The following is a 19,774-nucleotide window of genomic DNA, read 5'->3' on the forward strand; positions in this document are numbered from 1 at the left end:
CAGTCTTTATAGCCAGAACCCAAATGAAGCTCAAAAAGTACTGGAAGGTGGGGGTGGGGTCCTGAAATCACACTTCCCTTAATGGAGGTTAGCACTTCCCCAGCTCTGGGAGAAACCCAGGCTCTCAGAAGCAGCTGACTTTGCTTCATCCAAAAGAGAGTTAGGTCTATATGGCAGAATCAAAAGTTCTAAATAAAAATGCCTTCTCTGATGAACAGAAGTTTGCCACCGATCACACTGACAAGAAACCTTTTAGAAGATGTCTTAACTCCAAACAGTGTCTCCAAACTGGGCCTAAATGAACTTTTACAGAGTTCATTTGGGACATGAGGAAACAGAAGGTGTCAACAGGGCCTTTGTGCTCATTGGGGATATGGGGAGAGGCAGAACCATCCATGAGACCTGTAATTCTGCCTTTTCTCTAGGAAGCAAGAAAAATTGTGAACTTTGCTTAAGGGCGATGGAGTGGAATAGTCTCAGAGCTAAGCAGTCCACACACACATTACATTCTGGCTAGCCTCTTGTTTGTTAAAAACTTGAATTGCAACCAGGTTCCTTTCTTGACAAGGAAGGCGCTAGGGCCCAGGAGTGAGGTGCTGGCTTTGTTGTGTGACCACAGAGTCTGGTTACGTACTAATTTCCTCTAGGGCTTGAGATGAAGTCAGTAAACCACAACCTTCAACATGCTCTGCTCAGGTGGCAGCAGTGGCTTCTCAGTGCTGTCTCAGCCATGACACACATCTAATATGCCCTCCCTTAAACCACTTGTAGACTGTCTGTCTTGCCCTGCAGCATGGACCAAAGAGAGATTCTGCAGAAGTTCCTGGATGAGGCCCAAAACAAGAAAAGTAACAAAGAGGAGTTTGCCAATGAATTTCTGGTAAGTCCTATGTGTGACATTCTCAGGGTAGTCACGTAGACTGTTTGATGACAGTGGTCCAACTCTCCTAGACCAACTTGCTCTTGGGATAAACTGACCTTTCAGGGGAAGAAGGTAACCTAAAAGTTTAACTTCTCTAAGTGGTTTTTGTGTATTTTAGATGTTCTCTCCAAAATATAGTTTTAAATATTTTGTTTGCTAGTTCTTAAGAGTTTGACTAGGAATCCTACAGATGATATACAAAATTCCAGTTGTATAAATCTAATATTAATTGAATATCTGTAGTTTCCAGGTATCTGAGTTGTGGTTTAGGCTTCAAATGACTAATTTTAATTAATATCAAGAGGAAAGCGATCAAGATTAGCTTTTTATGCTTTTAGCTTCCCGTGGGTTCCATTTGGATAACAAAAACTCTTGAAGAGCACCGAAACTACTTTGCGCCATATTTCTTTTTTCTTTTTTTTTTTTATGAAGAAAAAAATATGAGAACATGAGTGTTTGCAGTAACAGGGTTTCCTTAATCTTCTTTTGCTTGGAGGGGTGGAATGGCTAGGATGGGGAGTAGAGAAAAGTGAGGGATGGAAAGAAACATAAGCACAGGGTAGCCTGGGGTCAACTGGATTTGATTACCCAGAGGAACACTGCATCTCCTCTGGGGGGAACGGTGCTTACTGATGCAGTGGCAGCTGGGTAGGACTCACTCATCCTATAACCCAGCACATCAGATGACGTAGGATGTCTGATAGTACCTATCATGTATTTGGGAATACTTCCAGCTGGTGTTTCAGAGTTATAAGAACTTCAAACTTTACCTTTTCAGCTATGAGGAAATGGGAAAAATAAGGGAATTTAAATATAAAATCTGAAATTAAATCATGACAGTGTCATCAACCAAATTATCAACTACTTGCCATGTTCCTTAATCTCACCAAGTCTCTGTTTCCTGACTTCTGGAATGGGGATCGTAATGAATTTCCTACCTCTCTACACAAGCTTATTGTGATGACTAAATATCAATAATCCTTAAATGTGGTCATTCATTCAGTAATATTTATTGAGCACCTTCTATGTACCGAGTTTAGTTTTAGGCACTGAGGATATAGCAGTGAACAAAATAAGAACCTTTTTGCCCTCATGGAGCTAACATTCTGGTACCAGACAGTAGATGTGAAAACACTCTGTAAAGTCCCGAGTGATTAGATGTTATGATTGAGTGATTGCATATTATGGTAGAAACCCCTGTGTCAGCTCAACTTGGATAATGCCGTGGTGTCATGAAAAATGCACTCTAGTTGCCACTAGCCAGGCAGTCTTAGTCCTTCTAAGTAGAGTTAGCAGGGAGGGAGGAAAAGTAGAAAGCATGGCCTATGTGTCTTAGACATGTGCCTTCCCCTGGGCTATATCTCCTGAGCCAAATTCCCCCAATGCAGAGAGGTAAAAAGTGAGGTGAGGGGGCAGTGGCAGCCTCTGTTATTTTGGTTGTGTTTTTAAAAATAATATAGACTACATCCCTAATATTTTACCTTTTCTTAGCTCAGCCATTATAGTCTTTCACCAAAATATAGCAGCTACCTCACCTCCTGTTTTCTCTGCCTCTAGCCTTGCCCCACCTTCAATCAATTTTCTGTTTAACACCCAAGTGATCTTTTAATACTACAGGTCTGGTTATTTTTTCCCTGCTTAAAAACCTTTTATAGTTTGTATTTTTTCCAGCTGTTTAAAACTGTGAACTATAATACGCATTGAGAAAAGTACATAAAATGTAAGTATAACTGTAAAGTAGCCATCACCCAGGTCAAGGGATAGAACATTGTCAGCCCCAGAAGACCTCTACATGTCCCTTTCCCATCAGGTCCTCATCCCCACACCCACCCTGTCCTGCCCTGCCGAGGAATGATCACTATCCTGACTTTTATATTAATCACGTCCTTGCTTTTCTAGCTCCTAATTCTAAGGACCTTGTTTTTGGGTGGTGATTAAGTGGAACCTCACTGTTCACTGACTCATGTCCTCCAGTGGAAAAACAGAGTCTTTCCCTCAGCCCCACCCAAAGGTTCAGCTGAAATACAAGAGAGAGTAGCTTTGGGGGAGTTGGGGAGCAGTGAATGAGGCCAGGCTACTTGCTTGGTATTCACAAGGTGAATACCACCCTTAAACTGGAAGGCTTTCCACCTGGTCATATACCACATTCCACCTTCAGCCCTTAATATCTTCTCCCAGGATTTGATGTTTCTGAGGTTTGAGGGCTGATTCTTGACACAAGGCCACTGCTGGCCTGAATGGTGGTGCCTCTGTGGGAATTATCAAAAGTCATCTCTACTTACAGGTAGACATTCTGTACACCCTGCCCCACCACTGAGTCCATGGCTTAGATTTCAGTCCTCACTTCCCCCTTGGCCAAGTATCTTTGTGCAGAGCACAAAGCCCTACTATGATAGCTAGAGCCAATACCATGCTGCTTTGGTCTTTTCCCAATGCCAAGACTAAACTCAATAATTCTTCTGTAGTTGAAACTGCCACTGACCACTCCTATAAGGATTTCATGCATTCATTCAAATATTTATTGAGTGCTTACTATGTGCAAAGCATTGTGCTAGATGCTGGTTCTGCAGTGCAATACTCCATGCTTTGGTGGAGCTTATCTTCTAAGACATTAGAGGACGTCTTAGAGAGACAGACATTAAACAACCAATTACTCTATTAAATATTTAATTATAACTGTGATAGTCTTGGTGGGGTGTCAAGGAAGCATCACATTCATTATCTTATTTATTACTCATTTTAAAAAAACCCTAGGGCTTCTCTGGTGGCACAGTGGTTGAGAGTCCGCCTGCCGATGCAGGGGACACGGGTTCGTGCCCCAGTCTGGGAAGATCCCACATGCCGCGGAGCGGCTGAGCCCGTGAGCCATGGCCACTGAGCCTGTGCGTCCAGAGCCTGTGCTCCGCAACGGGAGGGGCCACAACAGTGAGAGGCCCGCATACTGCAAAAAAAAAAACCCTATGAGGTAGTTCTGATCTCTGACTTACAGATAAGGAAACTGAGGCTCTGAGAGGGTAAATAATTGGCCTAAGCTCACTCAGCTGTTCAGCCATAGACATGAAATTTAACCTGGATCTGTCATATCAGAGCCTGTGAAATTAATCCCTATGCAATGATGTCTTGCTTAAGCCACTAACTTTAGTCCCTCAAAGGGCCTAGCATGAGGGTAAGTCTCTAGTTAGCATAGTTTCTATACAGCAGAAATAGCAGAGTGCAACCACACTATTGAAAATTTCTTAAAGTACTTAAAAAAAATAAAGCCTTATTTTTTTTAATAAAATAATATTATTGCAAGGTAAAATAAAATAAATTCACCATAGTACCAACATCCCAACAAATACGGTTTTGGGGGGTGTAGAAATTCTAGTTTTTGTCCATTTATATTGATAGGATGCCTTTTATATTGCTGTAATTATAAGCATAGCTAAAATTTTGTATCCTCATATTTTCACTTAGCATTGTAACAAAGCTATCATGTTGGTTAAAATCGATATTAATGACTTTTAATGCAGGATAGTTTGATGAAAATATAATAATCAAAGTAATAGCTAACACTTCTATATCTCTTATAGAAACTGTTCTAAACCCTTTTGTATGTCAGCTCATTTAATCTATTGAGGAAGGCACTGGATGAGGAAAATGAGACACAGAGAAGTTAACTGACTCACTCAGGGTCACATAACCAGTAAGTGGTGGAACTGAGTTTCCAGTTCCAGCAGTCTTGCTTTACCATCTGTACTTGTAACAACTTTGGAATCATATAAATCTGGGTTTAAATTTTCCTTCTGCCTATAATTAGCTATGTGACCTTGAACAAAGTAACTAAAAAGTGGTAACAAATAATATTCACTTTGTAGAATTGCTGTGAAGATAAAAGAATGAATATATAAAATGCCTGACATGTAGTAGGCGCCCAAATAAGTTAATTATTTCTCTATTTTTGGAAACTGAGGTTATTTCTCATTTTTCATGATTATTGATAAAACTGCGATGAATATTTCCATGTGGTTTCCCCCTTCCTTTGGGATTATATCCTGGGGCTAGATCCCCACAAGTGTTATTATTCCTGGACCAAAGAGTATTAGCATCTAATTGGTTAAGTTTTGCCAAATATATTTCCAACAGAGTTTTTAAAACTTGCGACATCTGAATTTATCGTCTTCTTTACCACCTTGATAGTCTCAATTTAATATCTAAAAAAGATAGTAATAGGTAAAATTTTTGACTGCTTATCATATCCTAGGCAATCTAAGTGGTTTAGCATATATGATCTTAATCACTACAACAACCCCAGGAGGAAAGCATTATCTTCATTTTACCCATGAAGTGGCAAAACCAGGATTTGAAACTCCGGTATGTTTGATTCCAAAGCCTCTTAGCCACTATACTTAAACTGCATCAAGCAAAATCATAGCATGTTTTATTTTTCTAATTTAATTAGTGTCAAATTGTACTTTGTTATGTTAATTTGATTTATTTTATTTCTGAGCCTGCAAATTTTCCATGACTATTTTCAATCTGCATTTCCTCATATGAACTTTCGGTTCATGTACTTTCCACAATAGCTAATCGTGGAACCATGTTCCAGACTCTGTGCTTGAGTGCTTCACGAACAGAACCTCATCTAATTCCCAAAGAGCCCTTTATAATGAATGGCTAACAAAGTCCCACACGGACCAGCAGCTGAGTGCTTCTCCAGCTTCTTACAGCATGTTCATTTTCTTGTCCTTGTCATGCTTCCTCTGCCACAGGACTTTGCACACATGCTGTTACCTCTACCTTGAATATTCCCCCATACTCCTCTTCACCTAGTTAACACTTCATAATTCCTCAGATAACGGTTTGCTGGCCGCTTTCCCAGAGAAGCCTTCCTTGACCTCCCTAAATATATCGAGTAAGTTCTCAGCACCATGTGTCATTTTTTAAAAGCTTCTTCTTCCCCCAACCTCACCCCAGCTGAATTGAAGGTATTCATAGCACTCATTACAGTTCCAGTTTTACATTTATTTGTCTGATTATTTGATTAATGTCTGCTTTCCCATCGGATTGTAGCTCCACAAAGGCAAGGCTCAGATTTAGTTCTTATCTTGATATCCTCAGCATCCAGCATAGTATTTGCTGTGTAGTAGACACTGAGGGTCAGAGAAATTAAACAACTTACCTAAGGTCATGGATTTCATAAGTGGTAGAACTCAGATTCGAAATAAAGCTGTTTAACTTTTGAGCTTGTGCTCTTGGTCCCCTCCCGCCAACCTGCTCTATTGCTTCCAATTTATCCATTGGTCTTAACCTCTTAAACTTAAAAAAATCATAGAATATAACATATACACAGAAAAGTGCTTTAAACGCAAACATAAAATTTAACAATTAGTAATAAAGCAGGCATCTATATAAGCATCACTCAGATCAAGAAGTAGAACATTGCCCACACCCCAGATATCCCTTGGGTGTCCTTCCAGATCACAACTTCCCCCAACTCCCACCTGACTAGAGGTAAACACTATCATGAGATTACTTTTTTCTTTGTTTTTCAGCATAGCTTCAAGGCATATATATCACAAAGCAAAAGAGATTAATTTTACGTGTTTTTGAATTCTATGTAAATAAAATCATGTTATATATACATTTTTAATATCTTCCTTCTTTCACTCTACATTGTGTTTCTAAAATTCATTTGGTTGCCTGTAGCTGGGTCTTAATTCTTTCTAATTATTTTTATGAATTCTGTCAAGGTTCAATATATGCAATTACTGTTGTGATCACAGAGCGCATGGAGAGAGGCCAAGCAGTCGCTTAGGGTGGCATTAATTATTTTGGATCACCATAGTCCCGCGTCTCGACTTTAGCTTTGCTGATCTAAAAATTCAATTTTGTCAGTATGCTGAGAGTGATCAGGATCAGGCAAACACATAAGAAATTCACCAGAGGGCTTCCCTGGTGGCACAGTGGTTGAGAGTCCACCTGCCGATGCAGGGGACACGGGTTCGTGCCCCGGTCCGGGAAGATCCCACATGCCGCGGAGCGACTGGGCCCGTGAGCCATGGCCGCTGGGCCTGTGCATCCGGAGTCTGTGCTCCGCAACGGGAGGAACCACAGCAGTTAGAGGCCCGGGTACCACAAAAAAAAAAAAAAAAAACAAACAAAAAACCACCACCACCACCAACAACAAAACAAAAAGAAATTCACCAGAAACAAGAATACCAATTTATTAATTTGGGGCAGAGAAAAATCACTATCAAACAGAGTAGAAGTTTGCATTGGCTGGCCAGCATATTCTCTAAATTTGGAGAGAAACTTACATGAGAAGCCAATGATAATCAGAAAGTTGCTTGAAGAGCATAGTGATTTTAATGGCCTCAACTGTGATGGTATGAAGTCTTCATCTCCCTGTTTGAACCCTCAGGCTGGTGGCCACCACTCTTTTCTGGACAACGCTAGGGACTTTACTTTCCTTCTTCTAAGCTTAATGAGGACCATCCTCTTCCATTAGTGTATTTTTTTTATCCGATTGACGATAATTTACAGAGGAATAGGTATTCACTTTGGTCAACTACTGCAACCGATTGTGGTTTTATGTCATGTACATTTTAGCCACTGTATTAAATGTGGGTTAAGGCTTGGTTATGTGTTTTTATGCTGGTCAATTTGCTGCATGTCTTTATGTTTAAAACTCCTTAGATGCTTTTTTTTCTTTTCTACATTGAAGGTAGTTGAGGCATCTTGATTTAGAAAGCATGTGTAAAAGTATGAATTGTGTAGAAAAAGTGAGAGCTTAGCTAATGACAAGTGTGCTAAATATGCATATATGAGCTCACTGGATGTCTATATGTATTTGTTCAAAGGCTGGATATGAATACAGAGATATGAACACAGCTTCATGTAGGTAGAGTAATTTGAGTATGGTGTATTTTCTTTCTTCTAAAAAATGTTTTGGAGTGAAGAAACCACAAAGGGAAATACAAATAACAAAAATATCACTAATAACACTTTACTTATCAAAGGCACCTATACTTAAAACATTATAATCCTAATGTTGACCAGCATTCAGAAATATGCAGTCTCCTACATTGCTGGTATAACTTTCTGGAGGCAAAATTTGTATATGGGTTCTGATATGTATTTAGTAATATGTATCAAAAGTCTTTAAAATGAGAAAGTTCTTTGATCACTCCAAAAAATTCATCTGAAGGAAATAATGAAAGATATTTATATAGATTTTGGCCACCTATTGTAATATTGTTCATAATTATTGTTTAGGAAGATTGGAAGCAACTTAAATGTCCAATAGTATAAAGGAGTGGGTTAAGTAACTCATGTTGCATCTCATACAATAGAATACTCTGCCACCATTAAAAATTATGTAGAATAATACAAATTGATATGTAAAGAGAGCAAGTTACAAAACCCTATATGCTGTGTGATTCCATCTTCATTACACATGTATAGATAAAAGTTGGAATGTAATATTTTGAAATATTAAGAATGATTAACTGAGTAGTGGGGCTATAGGTGATTTTTAATCATCTTTTCTGGGTTCTCCATATTCTAAAATTTCTCTAATTAATATACATTATTAAAAAATATGCATTACTTTTTAACTTAAAAATCTATATCAAAATTTTTCCTTCAGTGTTGTTGGAATCCATTTAAATAATAAAAAGCCAAAAAAAAAGGAATTTTATGTTTCTTGGAGATGAGGTGCTTTTGTAGAAAAGTTAAATATTGTATTAATTAAATACAAAGGCATATTTATTAAATTTGAAGGATTCAATGAACCCTAATAGAAAGAAGATATCCAGTTGTGAAGGTCAAGTACTAATGACGGTTTATAATGCACTAGAAGTCAGATTGGTATTATAGCAACTTCTGGAGACTTATCATAGACAGACCAGAGAAGACCTGGATACATCTTAGTTCTATAGAGAAGATCTAGATACATCCTAGTTCTATATTTATTTATGGTAACAACACTAGCCAAGCAGTCACGAACACAGTACCTCCTGCCTAGCAAGTGCCCAAACATCTGTTGAATCGAAATGACTCATTTATGTGAATCAGCCTATCACTTGAACATACTTATCAGCATTTCCTGACTTTTGTGCCCATTAATGTGTAGTTTTTTGCTGCTTCCACTGGAATAAATATACCACATTACCTCTAAAGCTAATTTCTCCCAACTGCATCTCCAGTCTTTCACTAGGGACCACCCAGGCCCACATTTTCAGTTATTCACAGGACATTTAAAATACATTTTAAATACATGTCTTGCCATATCCTCACATTGTATTTATCTAAAGCTGAACCTCTTGGTTTACTCACCCCAGTTTAGCTATTGCTACCCACCTGCTCACTTACCTGACTATTGGATGGCCGCGCAATCCCCATAAGTTTGCCTGTCTAGCTGGAGATGATTGTATGCACACTCAGGGCCAGTTCAGTCTCGTCCCGCATTCCTACTAGTGGTACCCTTGTTTACTGGATGGAGAGGCCTGAGCTCCTAATTCCGTTTCTTAGCATTCATGCTTTCTCTATCCCGTTGGAAGCTTGGAATAGATAGTACTGACCTGTAGTTGTAAGGCATTGAGGAACTATCCTGAGAAACTCTGGAGACAGCCCAGCTTTGAGTCCCCTCTTCCGCCTGGCACAGGAGGGCCAAGACTGATTTTTCCCACACCCAAATGTAACTTATGCTGTTTTCTATACAATAGTGTAGTCCTCCAAGGCAAAGGTATTGTGGTATTGTGCTTCCTTTTTCCTTTCTGTTCTCTTTTGGGAGTGATCTTAGTTCATTTACTAATAATTACTTTTCTAGTCAATAAGATGAACATGCAATAGGTTCAGTCCTGATTCCTAGAGATTCATGGCCAGGACCTCGGTTCTGTTTTCCTGTCTTGAAAGGAAAGGGGTAGCATAGCCCACAAACCAAATCAGCTTACTGTTAGCTTATCAAGCATGAACAGAATCTGGTTTCTCATACATTCCAACTTATCAGGGGCTCCGGAGGCCCCTTTTCTTTATTCCCTCAGCAACTTTTCCTTATTCCCCAATTGTTCTTGTTGGTGCTGCCTCTAGGGAACTCACACCCACTTGGTGGTTGGTAGAGAAATACTTTCTCCCTTTAACCTATCCTTTTTCCCCCAATCCCAGCCCACCCCCCATAGCCCTACTTTCTCTTCTATACCCTTTTGCTTCCTACCCTCAGAGTTTCTCTTTTTTCTGGTGAGGTTTATCTGTTCTCTGTCCTAAGTTGGCTCTGATTTTTTCTCTGTTGGGGTGTTGGAGCCTGGGGCGTCTAGCAGGGAGAGAAGGGGAATGAGAAAAAGATCTTCACAGTGGTTTGACCTCTAGGTAAGACATCTGAAAAAAAAAAATCTTTCACGCTTTCCAAATTAACAATTCTACAGGCATTTTCTATGTGATGTTCTGCTAAAAGAATGTCCCCATTTAACATCCAGCCAGATAACTCTGGAAGAAGGAACAGAGTAGGAAATAAAAAGCCATTCTCTCCCATTGTTGAAGGTGGCAGTGAAGACAGCTAAACAAACATAGGTTAAACACACACACACACACACACACACACACACACAACTTTTATCTGTGAAATTTTACCCAATTAATTTAGGCATATCTTTCAAAAAGAGCTTTGCCTATGACATTCTCCCTGGAAAGCATTCCGCAAGCAAGCAAAGTAAAACAGATAAAAACAGTGTAACAGGGAGTATACTCTGTTCTGGAAATTTTTAGAATGAACTGCTCTGGGAGTTGGCATCTTTTTAGCCACCCTGGAATCAACGGCAACCTGAAAATTATCATTCTGAAGGTGCACAAGAGCAGAGAGAGCTGAGAAATTGGTATAACTTGGAAATTGATACGAACTGGAAATATTTTATATTCTTTCATGTATTTGTGCCACATCCTTAAATTTCCAAACTAGTCCACTTACATCCATCTTGGCATAAAAATATGCTGTATAATGATCATTTCAGCATCTCTCCTCCTAAATCCAATTCTGAAAATCCACAAGAATTCAAACCATGGTAAGAAATTAGGATTTAAGAACTAACTGTATACCTGTTTTTAAATAGGTTGCCTGTGTCTGATCTAACTCTAGAAACAGAAAAAAAATGGTCATTAGAACAATACATGCTGGCATTTGTGGTCCAGCAGATAAACAGGCAGTGGCTGTCTGTTCCATTTGTCATCCTTAGTTGGAAAAAGCTTACACTCCTATACTTTGAATTGTTATAATAATTAATGATCTATTTATTATTTGGAAAGTATCACTTTAATTAGATTCTAGATATTTGATAATTCTTTGTATTTTGGACTCCCAGCTAACAAATCTTTCATGACCTCAACTTTTTTTCTCTCCTTGCAGACTCAGTTATCAGGTTATCCTGAGCTAATTTTGAAATCTAATGATGAGTTTAGATGATTTGTTGGAACAAATTTCTATTCCCAACTACCTCTTTTATCTCTCTGTCTCTCTGTGTCATCATTCCTTTATTTTAGGCTCTCCCTTCCTCACCCATTTTTTTTTATGACTTAGTTATGAGTGTCCTTAAGTAAACTCCTACAGATAGACACACATCCTAATTATGTGAAAACTCTATATGAAATATAAACAACTAAGTAAAATAATCAACAATTCCCTTCTTTTTAAGTTTTTCTTGTTGCCAGTCACATGAGAAAAGTTCTTTTTCTATTTCCTTATTTCTCTCTATTAGTTTACCCTGTGGAACAAAATAGATCATAATTATGGGTGAGAAAAGCAAAAACAGTACCAGGTATATATTTATGAGAAAGGAAAAGGGACCCATAGTTTTAAAGAAGCGATGTTACATATAATTGTCAGTGACATCAGTTTGTACAATCTTGAAAGAACTTAGAAATCAATCTTTGGAAGGCTCATAATTGTGGGACAGTAGCAAATATGGGGAAATTAGCTTGGGTCCAACTGGGGAGAATCTTAAGTACCTGACTAAGGAGTTTTGACTTTTTCCTGGTAGCAAGGGGGATTCACTGAAGTAGTTTTTAGCATGAGAGAGATAAGAAAAGCAATACTTTAGTAAGATTAAGTTAGCATAATTATGCCTAATGGATTTGAACAGGGAAAGAGAAAAGTATGAAGATGAGTTAAGAAGCAACTGTAACAGTTCAAGCTTTAAGGGAAAGGGCCTGAATTGAAGTATCTGTAGGGGCATAGGAAGGAAAGTTGATGCAAAATATTGCATGGGAAGAATCAGTTACACTTGCTGACCGAGTTAGAGGTGGGAATTGTGGGAAGTGGGGAACCTAAAGTAACTCTCAGTTTCTAGAGTATGGTTGCCTGGGGTAAAGATAGTGCCATTGGCATTAACTGTAGGGACGGTGATAATTTTCGTTTTAGATGTGCTGAGTTTGAGGCTGAAGTAAGACACCCAGGTGGAAATGTCTAGGGTATGGTTGGAAATTCAGGAATGGCACTTAATAGTCAAATCTTAATGAAGAAATTTGAGAGTTATCCGATAGGAGTTGGAATTATAATTCAATTTGAATTAGTTAAATAAATTTTAAAAAACTGGTATGTCTTCTATAAGAGATGATATCTCTGAGCAAATGTATTTAGTGAGAAGAGCAGAGAGTTGAGGACTTAACTTTGGAACCTTGGATAATTCACAATTAGAAGATAGAAGCAGACATACAGGCAGTAAGAAAGAATGAGAAGAGGGAAAGAGAAGTCAGAGAAGAAAGAGGAGAACCAAAATAATGTAGACTAATAAGGGCAAAGGGAGGAGGGAATTTCAAGAAGGAAGTTAAGTTAAAGAGAATGAAGACTGAGAAGATGCTGAGGCATCTGACCAATAGGAAGTAATTAATGATCTTCATGTGACCAAGTCACTATTAAATAGTGGGCAGATAATGAAAATTATTTTCCGTAGTTCAGTTCAATAAATATTTATTAGCTATCAGAGATGTTTTTCCCTTATCTTTCTCAAATTGAGTAAGGGTCGATAAAGGTCAGATCTACTAAATGCAGTTTCTTCGAATGATAAGGGAGTTGAAATCTAGGACAAGGTTGATTTATCAGAAGGACCTAAAGAGGAACTATCATTTACTCTGACCTGAAATTTTGCTCTATACTATAATGTTGGCAAGTGAGAATAATTTTATTTATTTATTGTTTTATATAGTAACAATACCTTTTCTTTATTAAACATGTACTCTGTACCAGTGCTTCACATACGATAACTCACTTAATTCACCCACAACTCTAAGGTAACTATCCCCCCATTTTACTTACAAAGCAACTGAGACACAGAAAGATTAAATAACTTGCCCAGCTTCATTCAGCCATTAACTGTGGGAGTCAGAATTCAAACCCTAGTTTATCCAACTCAAAAATATACATCAGAATAAACCACAGAGCTGGTTAACAATGCAGATGCCCACCCACCTCCAGTGACTGCCATTGACTAAGTCATGGGGTGCAGATCACGGTACAGGTTAAGCCCCACCTCAGGTTCTAGACTACCTCAGTGTAGTCCTGTAATAGCTGTAAAGAAAGTAAGTCAAACTTTTAATATCTGACTCTTGGGGTGGAACACAGGGTGTGTTCAGAAGATGTTATTTTTAAAATATTCACTGGTTTTACCTCTAAGTTTTAGCTATTTGCAACTCAGCTGCATTAAGTATGACCTTTTCACTTCTCCAAATGTCACTAAACTCTGTTGTCCTTATGCTCTGAGGCTCTGTTCTGAATGCAACCAGCCCTAGAGGATACTAAAACAGCTGAAGTGGAATGTTTGGACAGTGGAGAAGGAAAGCTCTCTGGAGATAGCTTCTTACCTCTTTTCTCTAGGATGATTTGATTTAATTACTGTAATTTTATTACAGACGCTGAAAAAACTATCCACCAAGTATAAGGCAGATAAAACCTATCCCACAACTGAGGCTGAGAGGCCCAAGAATATCAAGAAAAACAGATATAAGGATATCTTGCCCTGTAAGTTTCATTTCTCCCTTTAAACTTGTACCTTCTCTCAAATTCAATCATCTTATCTCTTTTTACCCATTGGTTGCTGCTCCTAATCCTAGACCATGGCTTTGACAAATTAGTTGTACTGTATATGACTACAAAAGAACATTCGTTCATTCATTCAGTCTTCAAACACTAATGAGCATCCACTATTCACAGTGCTACTTCCTGACTTACAGAAAGCCCTTTAACCAAACCCTCTTAATTAGTCTGTCTTTCTTTTATTTTATAGATGACCACAGTCGAGTAGAGCTGTCCATGATAACCTCTGATGAGGATTCCAGCTACATCAATGCCAACTTCATTAAGGTACATCCAATATTCCATATTTCTCTAGGTACCTAAAAAAATGGGGTAGAGGGGGAAGGGAGGGATACTGGACAAGAAGGAGAGTATATTATTTGTAGTCACCCCATGTAATTTCTGTTCCCCTTTAGGGAGTTTTGGGACCCAAGGCTTATATTGCCACCCAGGGACCCTTGCCTACAACTGTCCTGGACTTCTGGCGGATGATTTGGGAATACAGCGTCCTGGTTAGTGCAGAGTTACTTTTGTTACTATATTCTCTAGTTTTTAGGGATGAAGGGGACAGGGTGTCAGGATATGTGACTGAAGTTTCCTATGTGCATTAAAATCAGTGCTTTTTGGGGTCAGTCACTAGAATTTTGGTGTTCAGTCACCTTTTAGTCAAAATCACAATGTCACTATTGTTCAAGAAAATAAAAGTTCTCAACTTGACAGTCTTATTTGTTAACAAGAATTTACTGATTTGAATAGAGAAAAGGGAAGTGAGGACAGAGAGAAGGAAGGGTAGGAGCAACATTTTATAATCTATTAGGATTTCTTTTTTGGTTATAAAACAATAAAAGAATAAATAACATTTTTTGACTCTGGGACCCATGTATTAGCTGCTTTTTTAAACTGTATCAGTGTTTAAGTTTCCATGTATTTCATCCCCCCAGATCATTGTTATGGCATGCATGGAGTTTGAAATGGGGAAGGTGAGTTGCTTTCTAGTAAACCTAAAGGTAAAGGAAAGAAGAAAAAGAAGGGGGAGACTTGGTAGCAGAACTTTCCTTAACTTAAGTGACTTGGTAAACATTTATGCTCATGTTCCTAGTTTTCAGTTTGGGAATGCCAAATGACTCTCAAGGCTTTTTTTATTAAACCTCTGAGAACCTCTTTCGCCCATTTTCCCAGTAGACTCTGTGTTTTAAAATAAAAATAAGGTATACTTTTTAAAGTAACAATTCATTTTCCTGTTGTTTTTAATCAGATATTTTAAACTGCCAGTCAGAGCTTCTTTTGTGCTGCCCAGAATGGCCTTTACTAGCCACGTGTGGCTAGTGAACACTTGAAATATGGCTGGTGTGACTGAGGAACTCAATTATTTTATTTTAATTAATTTAAATTTAAAGACTGATATTCAATTCAGTTATTGGAAAACCTTGTTTGGAACAACTTGGGTATGTGAATCTTTTTCAAACATAAATATTATGAAATCTAAATGGAAATTAAATATTTCCAGTTAAAGTTTAGCATATTAATTGAAATGTGCTGTAAATATAAAATACATACTAGATATTGATGACCGTTTAAAAATGTCAAATATCTATATTGATATTTGAGTTTTATATTGAGTACATGTTGAAAAAATTTTTAATGTATTTGGCTAAGTAAGATATATTATTAAAATTAATTCCACCTTTTTACATTTTTGAATGTGGCTCTTAGAAAAATTTTAATTACATATGTAGCTCGTATTATATTTCTGTTGAACAATGCTCTTCAAACCTACTGTTGCCATTCTGAGTTGATACAATTCCAGTTAAAACCAAGGGAACTTGGGGTTTCAGTAAGCTTGTGAGGCTTTGTTTTAATCCTTTTGAAACACTGAAAATGTCAGATCCCTATTTCTACTTTGTCAGACTTCCAGGAAGTCTGCAATTTGTATATCCTTTAGTGTTTGTTTTCCCATCTTTGGAGAATCCAGACATGGGTTGAAGCCCAAGGGGGTTAGAAATTCCTAACCTAAGGAGAAGGATACAGCTGAATTTGCTTCTCAATGAGGGAGGGGGTTTTCTTACCCAGAAAAGACTAGCATATATGGAGGGAAATCACTACATTCTGCTTTGTGCAACAGAAAAAATGTGAGCGCTACTGGGCTGAGCCAGGAGAAATGCAACTGCAACTTGGCCCTTTCTCCATATCCTGTGTAAGTATGATGTCTATTTCCATTATGGCTGAGCAAATGCTTCAGGACCTACTTTATAGAGAGTAGTCTTTGAATATTAGTCTTTGAAATAACTAATACTTTAATTTACTTCTTAGGAAGCTGAAAATAAAAAATCTGATTATACAATCAGGACTCTACAAGTCAAGTTCAATTGTGTAAGTACAGAACACCAGAGGTAACCTCAAAGCCTACAGAGATCAGGCAAGTAAATATATATGTATGTGATGCAGTCTGGGCATAAGATAATAGGAAGTGGTAAGGCCTTTGATGTTCTGGATAAATCATCATAACCAAAAGAGAACTTTGGTGTAATCTGTGTTCCCCAACCTACTCCACACCAATGGCACAATATGAAATGACAATATATCTAGGATGAATAGAGGCTGTGTATAGTGTGTAGAGACTGGGAACCAACTTGAGAGCTCAAGCTGCTTGGTTTCTCTAAGGCAAAGGGATTAGTACATCAATGCACCTGTGACCCATTTGAAGCACACCAGTTGGGCAGTTCTGGTTTGGACCATTTTCATATCTGCATTCTCTTGTGAGTGGGGCAGATAGAGACAGGCCAATAGTAAGTGACCTGAAATTACTTGTAATTGTTCTTAGTGGGCATATGGTCCCAGAGGCCTATAGGGAAGAAATCTCCATAAACTGCAAAAAATATATAGATAGATGCTACTTTGTAGGTCAGAGTAATCTTGTGATAGAATGAAGTGAAGCCCTTATCTTGAACTCTCCTTTTATTCTGGCTATTTTTATAGGAAACTCGAACCATCTACCAGTTCCATTACAAGAACTGGCCAGACCACGATGTGCCTTCATCTATAGACCCTATTCTTGAGCTCATCTGGGATGTACGTTGTTACCAAGAGGATAACAGTGTTCCCATATGCATTCACTGCAGGTATGATGCTGTTGGATGAACCTTCTACCCAGAATAAACCAAATGTCACTGTCTGGCCAAGACTCCTGCTTTAACTGAAGGAAGACTGACTTTGTTGGAATTTAAAGTCTGCATAAGATGTAGGCTCCTAATTCTAGGCTCACTTCTTCCAGTCAGTCAGAAAGGAATGAAGCTTAAAATTAGAATGATTGAAAGAGAAAAATCAATAGCAGAAACTATAATAAATTCAACCTGAGCATTAAATTAATATCTTTTCTGATAAATTACTTGTGAACAGCACAGCTCTAGAGACTTTTTGCTGTGAGAAGTTGCCTAGGATCTGTCCTGAGGCTCGGTGTAGCATGTGGCAATTGAAGTATGTTCTGAGAAATGGTAGGGTTTAGAAAGTTTCATGGGCTCTAGATTTCTTCTTCCTCAAATTTGCCAGTGAAATTTTCCAGCTACTGTCAAAGATCCACTCTCTGCAAATATACATGCTACTGTGATCTTTCATTTCAGTGCTGGTTGTGGAAGGACTGGTGTTATCTGTGCTATTGATTATACGTGGATGTTACTAAAAGATGGGGTGAGTTTCTCTCAACAGGCACTTGCCATTTTCTTAACCTTGCTACTTTTAGACTTAGAAATTGTTCGGTTCTTCAAAACATCTATCTCCACCATTCATCTTTTCTAGAATATTCACTTGTAGATTTGCTTTGTCAGACGATTAATTTAGTTCCTAAGTTGGTGGTCTCAAAATGTGGTCCCCAGACAAGAAGCTTCAGTATCACCCGAGAACTTGTTAGAAATGCAAAATTTGGGGCCCCACCTCGGATGAACTGAGCAAAAACTCTTGTGGGGGGCGGGCAGGGATGGCCCAGCAAGTTCTTCAGGTGCTTCTGGAGAGAAGTAGTTTTGAGAACTACAGCCCTGAATCACAGTTACCCTTCCTTTAGACACGCTCCTTTAGCAGATGAACTCAATTTACTGCAAGTTTTGTGTTCCAACCTGTAAATTTTTTTTTTAAGTCTAACAAGAAATGAGAAGTTTAAAATATGGGCTTTAGACCTATTTGCAAACTTCTTTTAGTTCATTAAACTCTCATACTTACCTACTGAGATTTCTCCCTCATATTTTTAACTTCAGACATTTGATCACCTCATGTGAAATCATTTTGAAGAGTTTCTTCAGTATTTTGTAGGCTCTAAATCATGGTGCAAGTGATGAGAAACCCCATTAGTTTAAAAAATGCATTCCTTTTTCTAGATAGCAATAAAGGAGTAAGATATTTTTTCCTTTTATTTGGTAGATAATTCCTGAGAACTTCAGTGTTTTTAGTTTGATCCAGGAAATGCGAACACAGAGGCCTTCATTAGTTCAAACTCAGGTATGGACTGTGGTGAATAATATAACATGTCTGAGTCTGGTTTCGTCTCTCTGTTTAATAATAATAAGGCATCCAAAAACAGCTGACTACTTTACTATCAAGGGTTTTAGTCCATTTCCATTTCCTCTAACTCTGAATATCCCAATATTTTTCCTGTATCCCTTGCTCTGGACGAAATTCCTTTCATTCCTTATATTTTATAGCCTGTTCAGAAAATATTAAGAAAACAATATAATATTTCTTACAAAGGATGTTGAAAAAATTCAACAAGCTGTTTGACTTATTAGAAAGAAATAGCTGGGTCAGGTTAACTTGAAATTTTGTAGTGGTACTTCATTTCTGAAACCATAGAAAATCAGAGATCTGTAATTTCTTCTTCAGAAGGTGGTAACAGAATCTGCAGAATGAAGTCTATATGCTCATTTTAGAAAATGATAAAAAATTTAAAAAATCATCCATAATCCTGTTGCCTAGAGGGAGTCACTGTTACTATTTTTCTATAGTTTCCCCTGATCTTTATTCTTTGTATATTAAAAAATATTACCAGAAAAACCATAATTACAATCATACTATATATGTGATTATATATATGTATCACAGTATTTTAACCTACCCCAGATTGCTCACACTTTTATTCCACTGGAAATGCTTTTCCCCTGTTCTCTCCTCTCCCGCTCACGTTCTACCTCCTAGGTAAAACATTCCCAGCCCAAATCTCTCACTTTCTACAGTATTAATTCCACCCATATTTCTACACCAATAATTTTACCTATATTTCTAAATGGTCTCCATCTTTAAGATAGAGTTTAACATTCACCCATTCATTCTTTCATCAAACATTTATAGGTATTTATTAGGTAAGAGGCATTTTTGCATAATTTGTTAGAACTACTTCGTATTGCTTAAACAGCAAGAAATTAAAGTGTTTAAAGCACTTACAAATGAACTTGCACATAAGTTTAGAAGTAAAACAATTGACAATGGCAGTTCAGATATTTTCATCTAGAAGTTGTAAATTGAGGGGAAAAATTATGAGCTATTATAATATAAAGCTTCTGTTTGGCCCACACAGGTTTTCCACTAATAGTTAGTGGAAAAAAAGAATTCTTTTTCATCTGTTGCCTGTAGGTGTTTTCTGTATTCAACGTGTAGGGGGGAAAGTTTATGTGAAATGAAAGTATTGGCTGGTTTAGTGCTGTCAGACTTAAAAGAAGGCCGATCCATGTAGATGTATAAAGATTCCAGGAAGTATGCAACCTAGTTGTATAACATTAAATTATAATACTGAATCAATAAATAAAGCCATACTCCATTTCAGAAAAAGTCCA

General features: G+C 37.8%; 1 protein-coding gene across 5 annotated transcripts in view; it reads left to right on the top strand.

The window, feature by feature from the left end:
• Positions 1 to 687: 687 nt before the first annotated feature.
• PTPN22 (protein tyrosine phosphatase non-receptor type 22) overlaps positions 688 to 19,774 on the top strand; it is a 50,943-nt gene continuing 31,856 nt past the window's right edge. Inside the window, exons 1-11 of one of the 5 annotated variants that reach the window (XM_022584027.2) lie at positions 780 to 880; positions 4,495 to 4,607; positions 13,799 to 13,907; positions 14,173 to 14,249; positions 14,378 to 14,473; positions 14,903 to 14,941; positions 16,084 to 16,155; positions 16,272 to 16,331; positions 16,938 to 17,080; positions 17,579 to 17,645; positions 18,369 to 18,446. In XM_022584027.2, coding sequence (XP_022439735.1) covers positions 14,199 to 14,249; positions 14,378 to 14,473; positions 14,903 to 14,941; positions 16,084 to 16,155; positions 16,272 to 16,331; positions 16,938 to 17,080; positions 17,579 to 17,645; positions 18,369 to 18,446 — 606 coding nt within the window. In that variant the 5' untranslated portion in view covers positions 780 to 880; positions 4,495 to 4,607; positions 13,799 to 13,907; positions 14,173 to 14,198. Of the gene's footprint in view, positions 881 to 4,494; positions 4,608 to 13,798; positions 13,908 to 14,172; positions 14,250 to 14,377; positions 14,474 to 14,902; positions 14,942 to 15,216; positions 15,407 to 16,083; positions 16,156 to 16,271; positions 16,332 to 16,937; positions 17,081 to 17,578; positions 17,646 to 18,368; positions 18,447 to 19,774 lie in introns of those variants that run through there. The other 4 variants (XM_022584028.2, XM_022584026.2, XM_022584025.2 and 1 more) reach the window with 4 other exon arrangements.

The sequence above is a fragment of the Delphinapterus leucas genome, chromosome 1 (assembly GCF_059928025.1).
Source record: "Delphinapterus leucas isolate spDelLeu-1000000601 "Yukka" chromosome 1, BTC_Dleu_Yukka2, whole genome shotgun sequence".
In the NCBI taxonomy this organism is placed as follows: domain Eukaryota; kingdom Metazoa; phylum Chordata; class Mammalia; order Artiodactyla; family Monodontidae; genus Delphinapterus; species Delphinapterus leucas.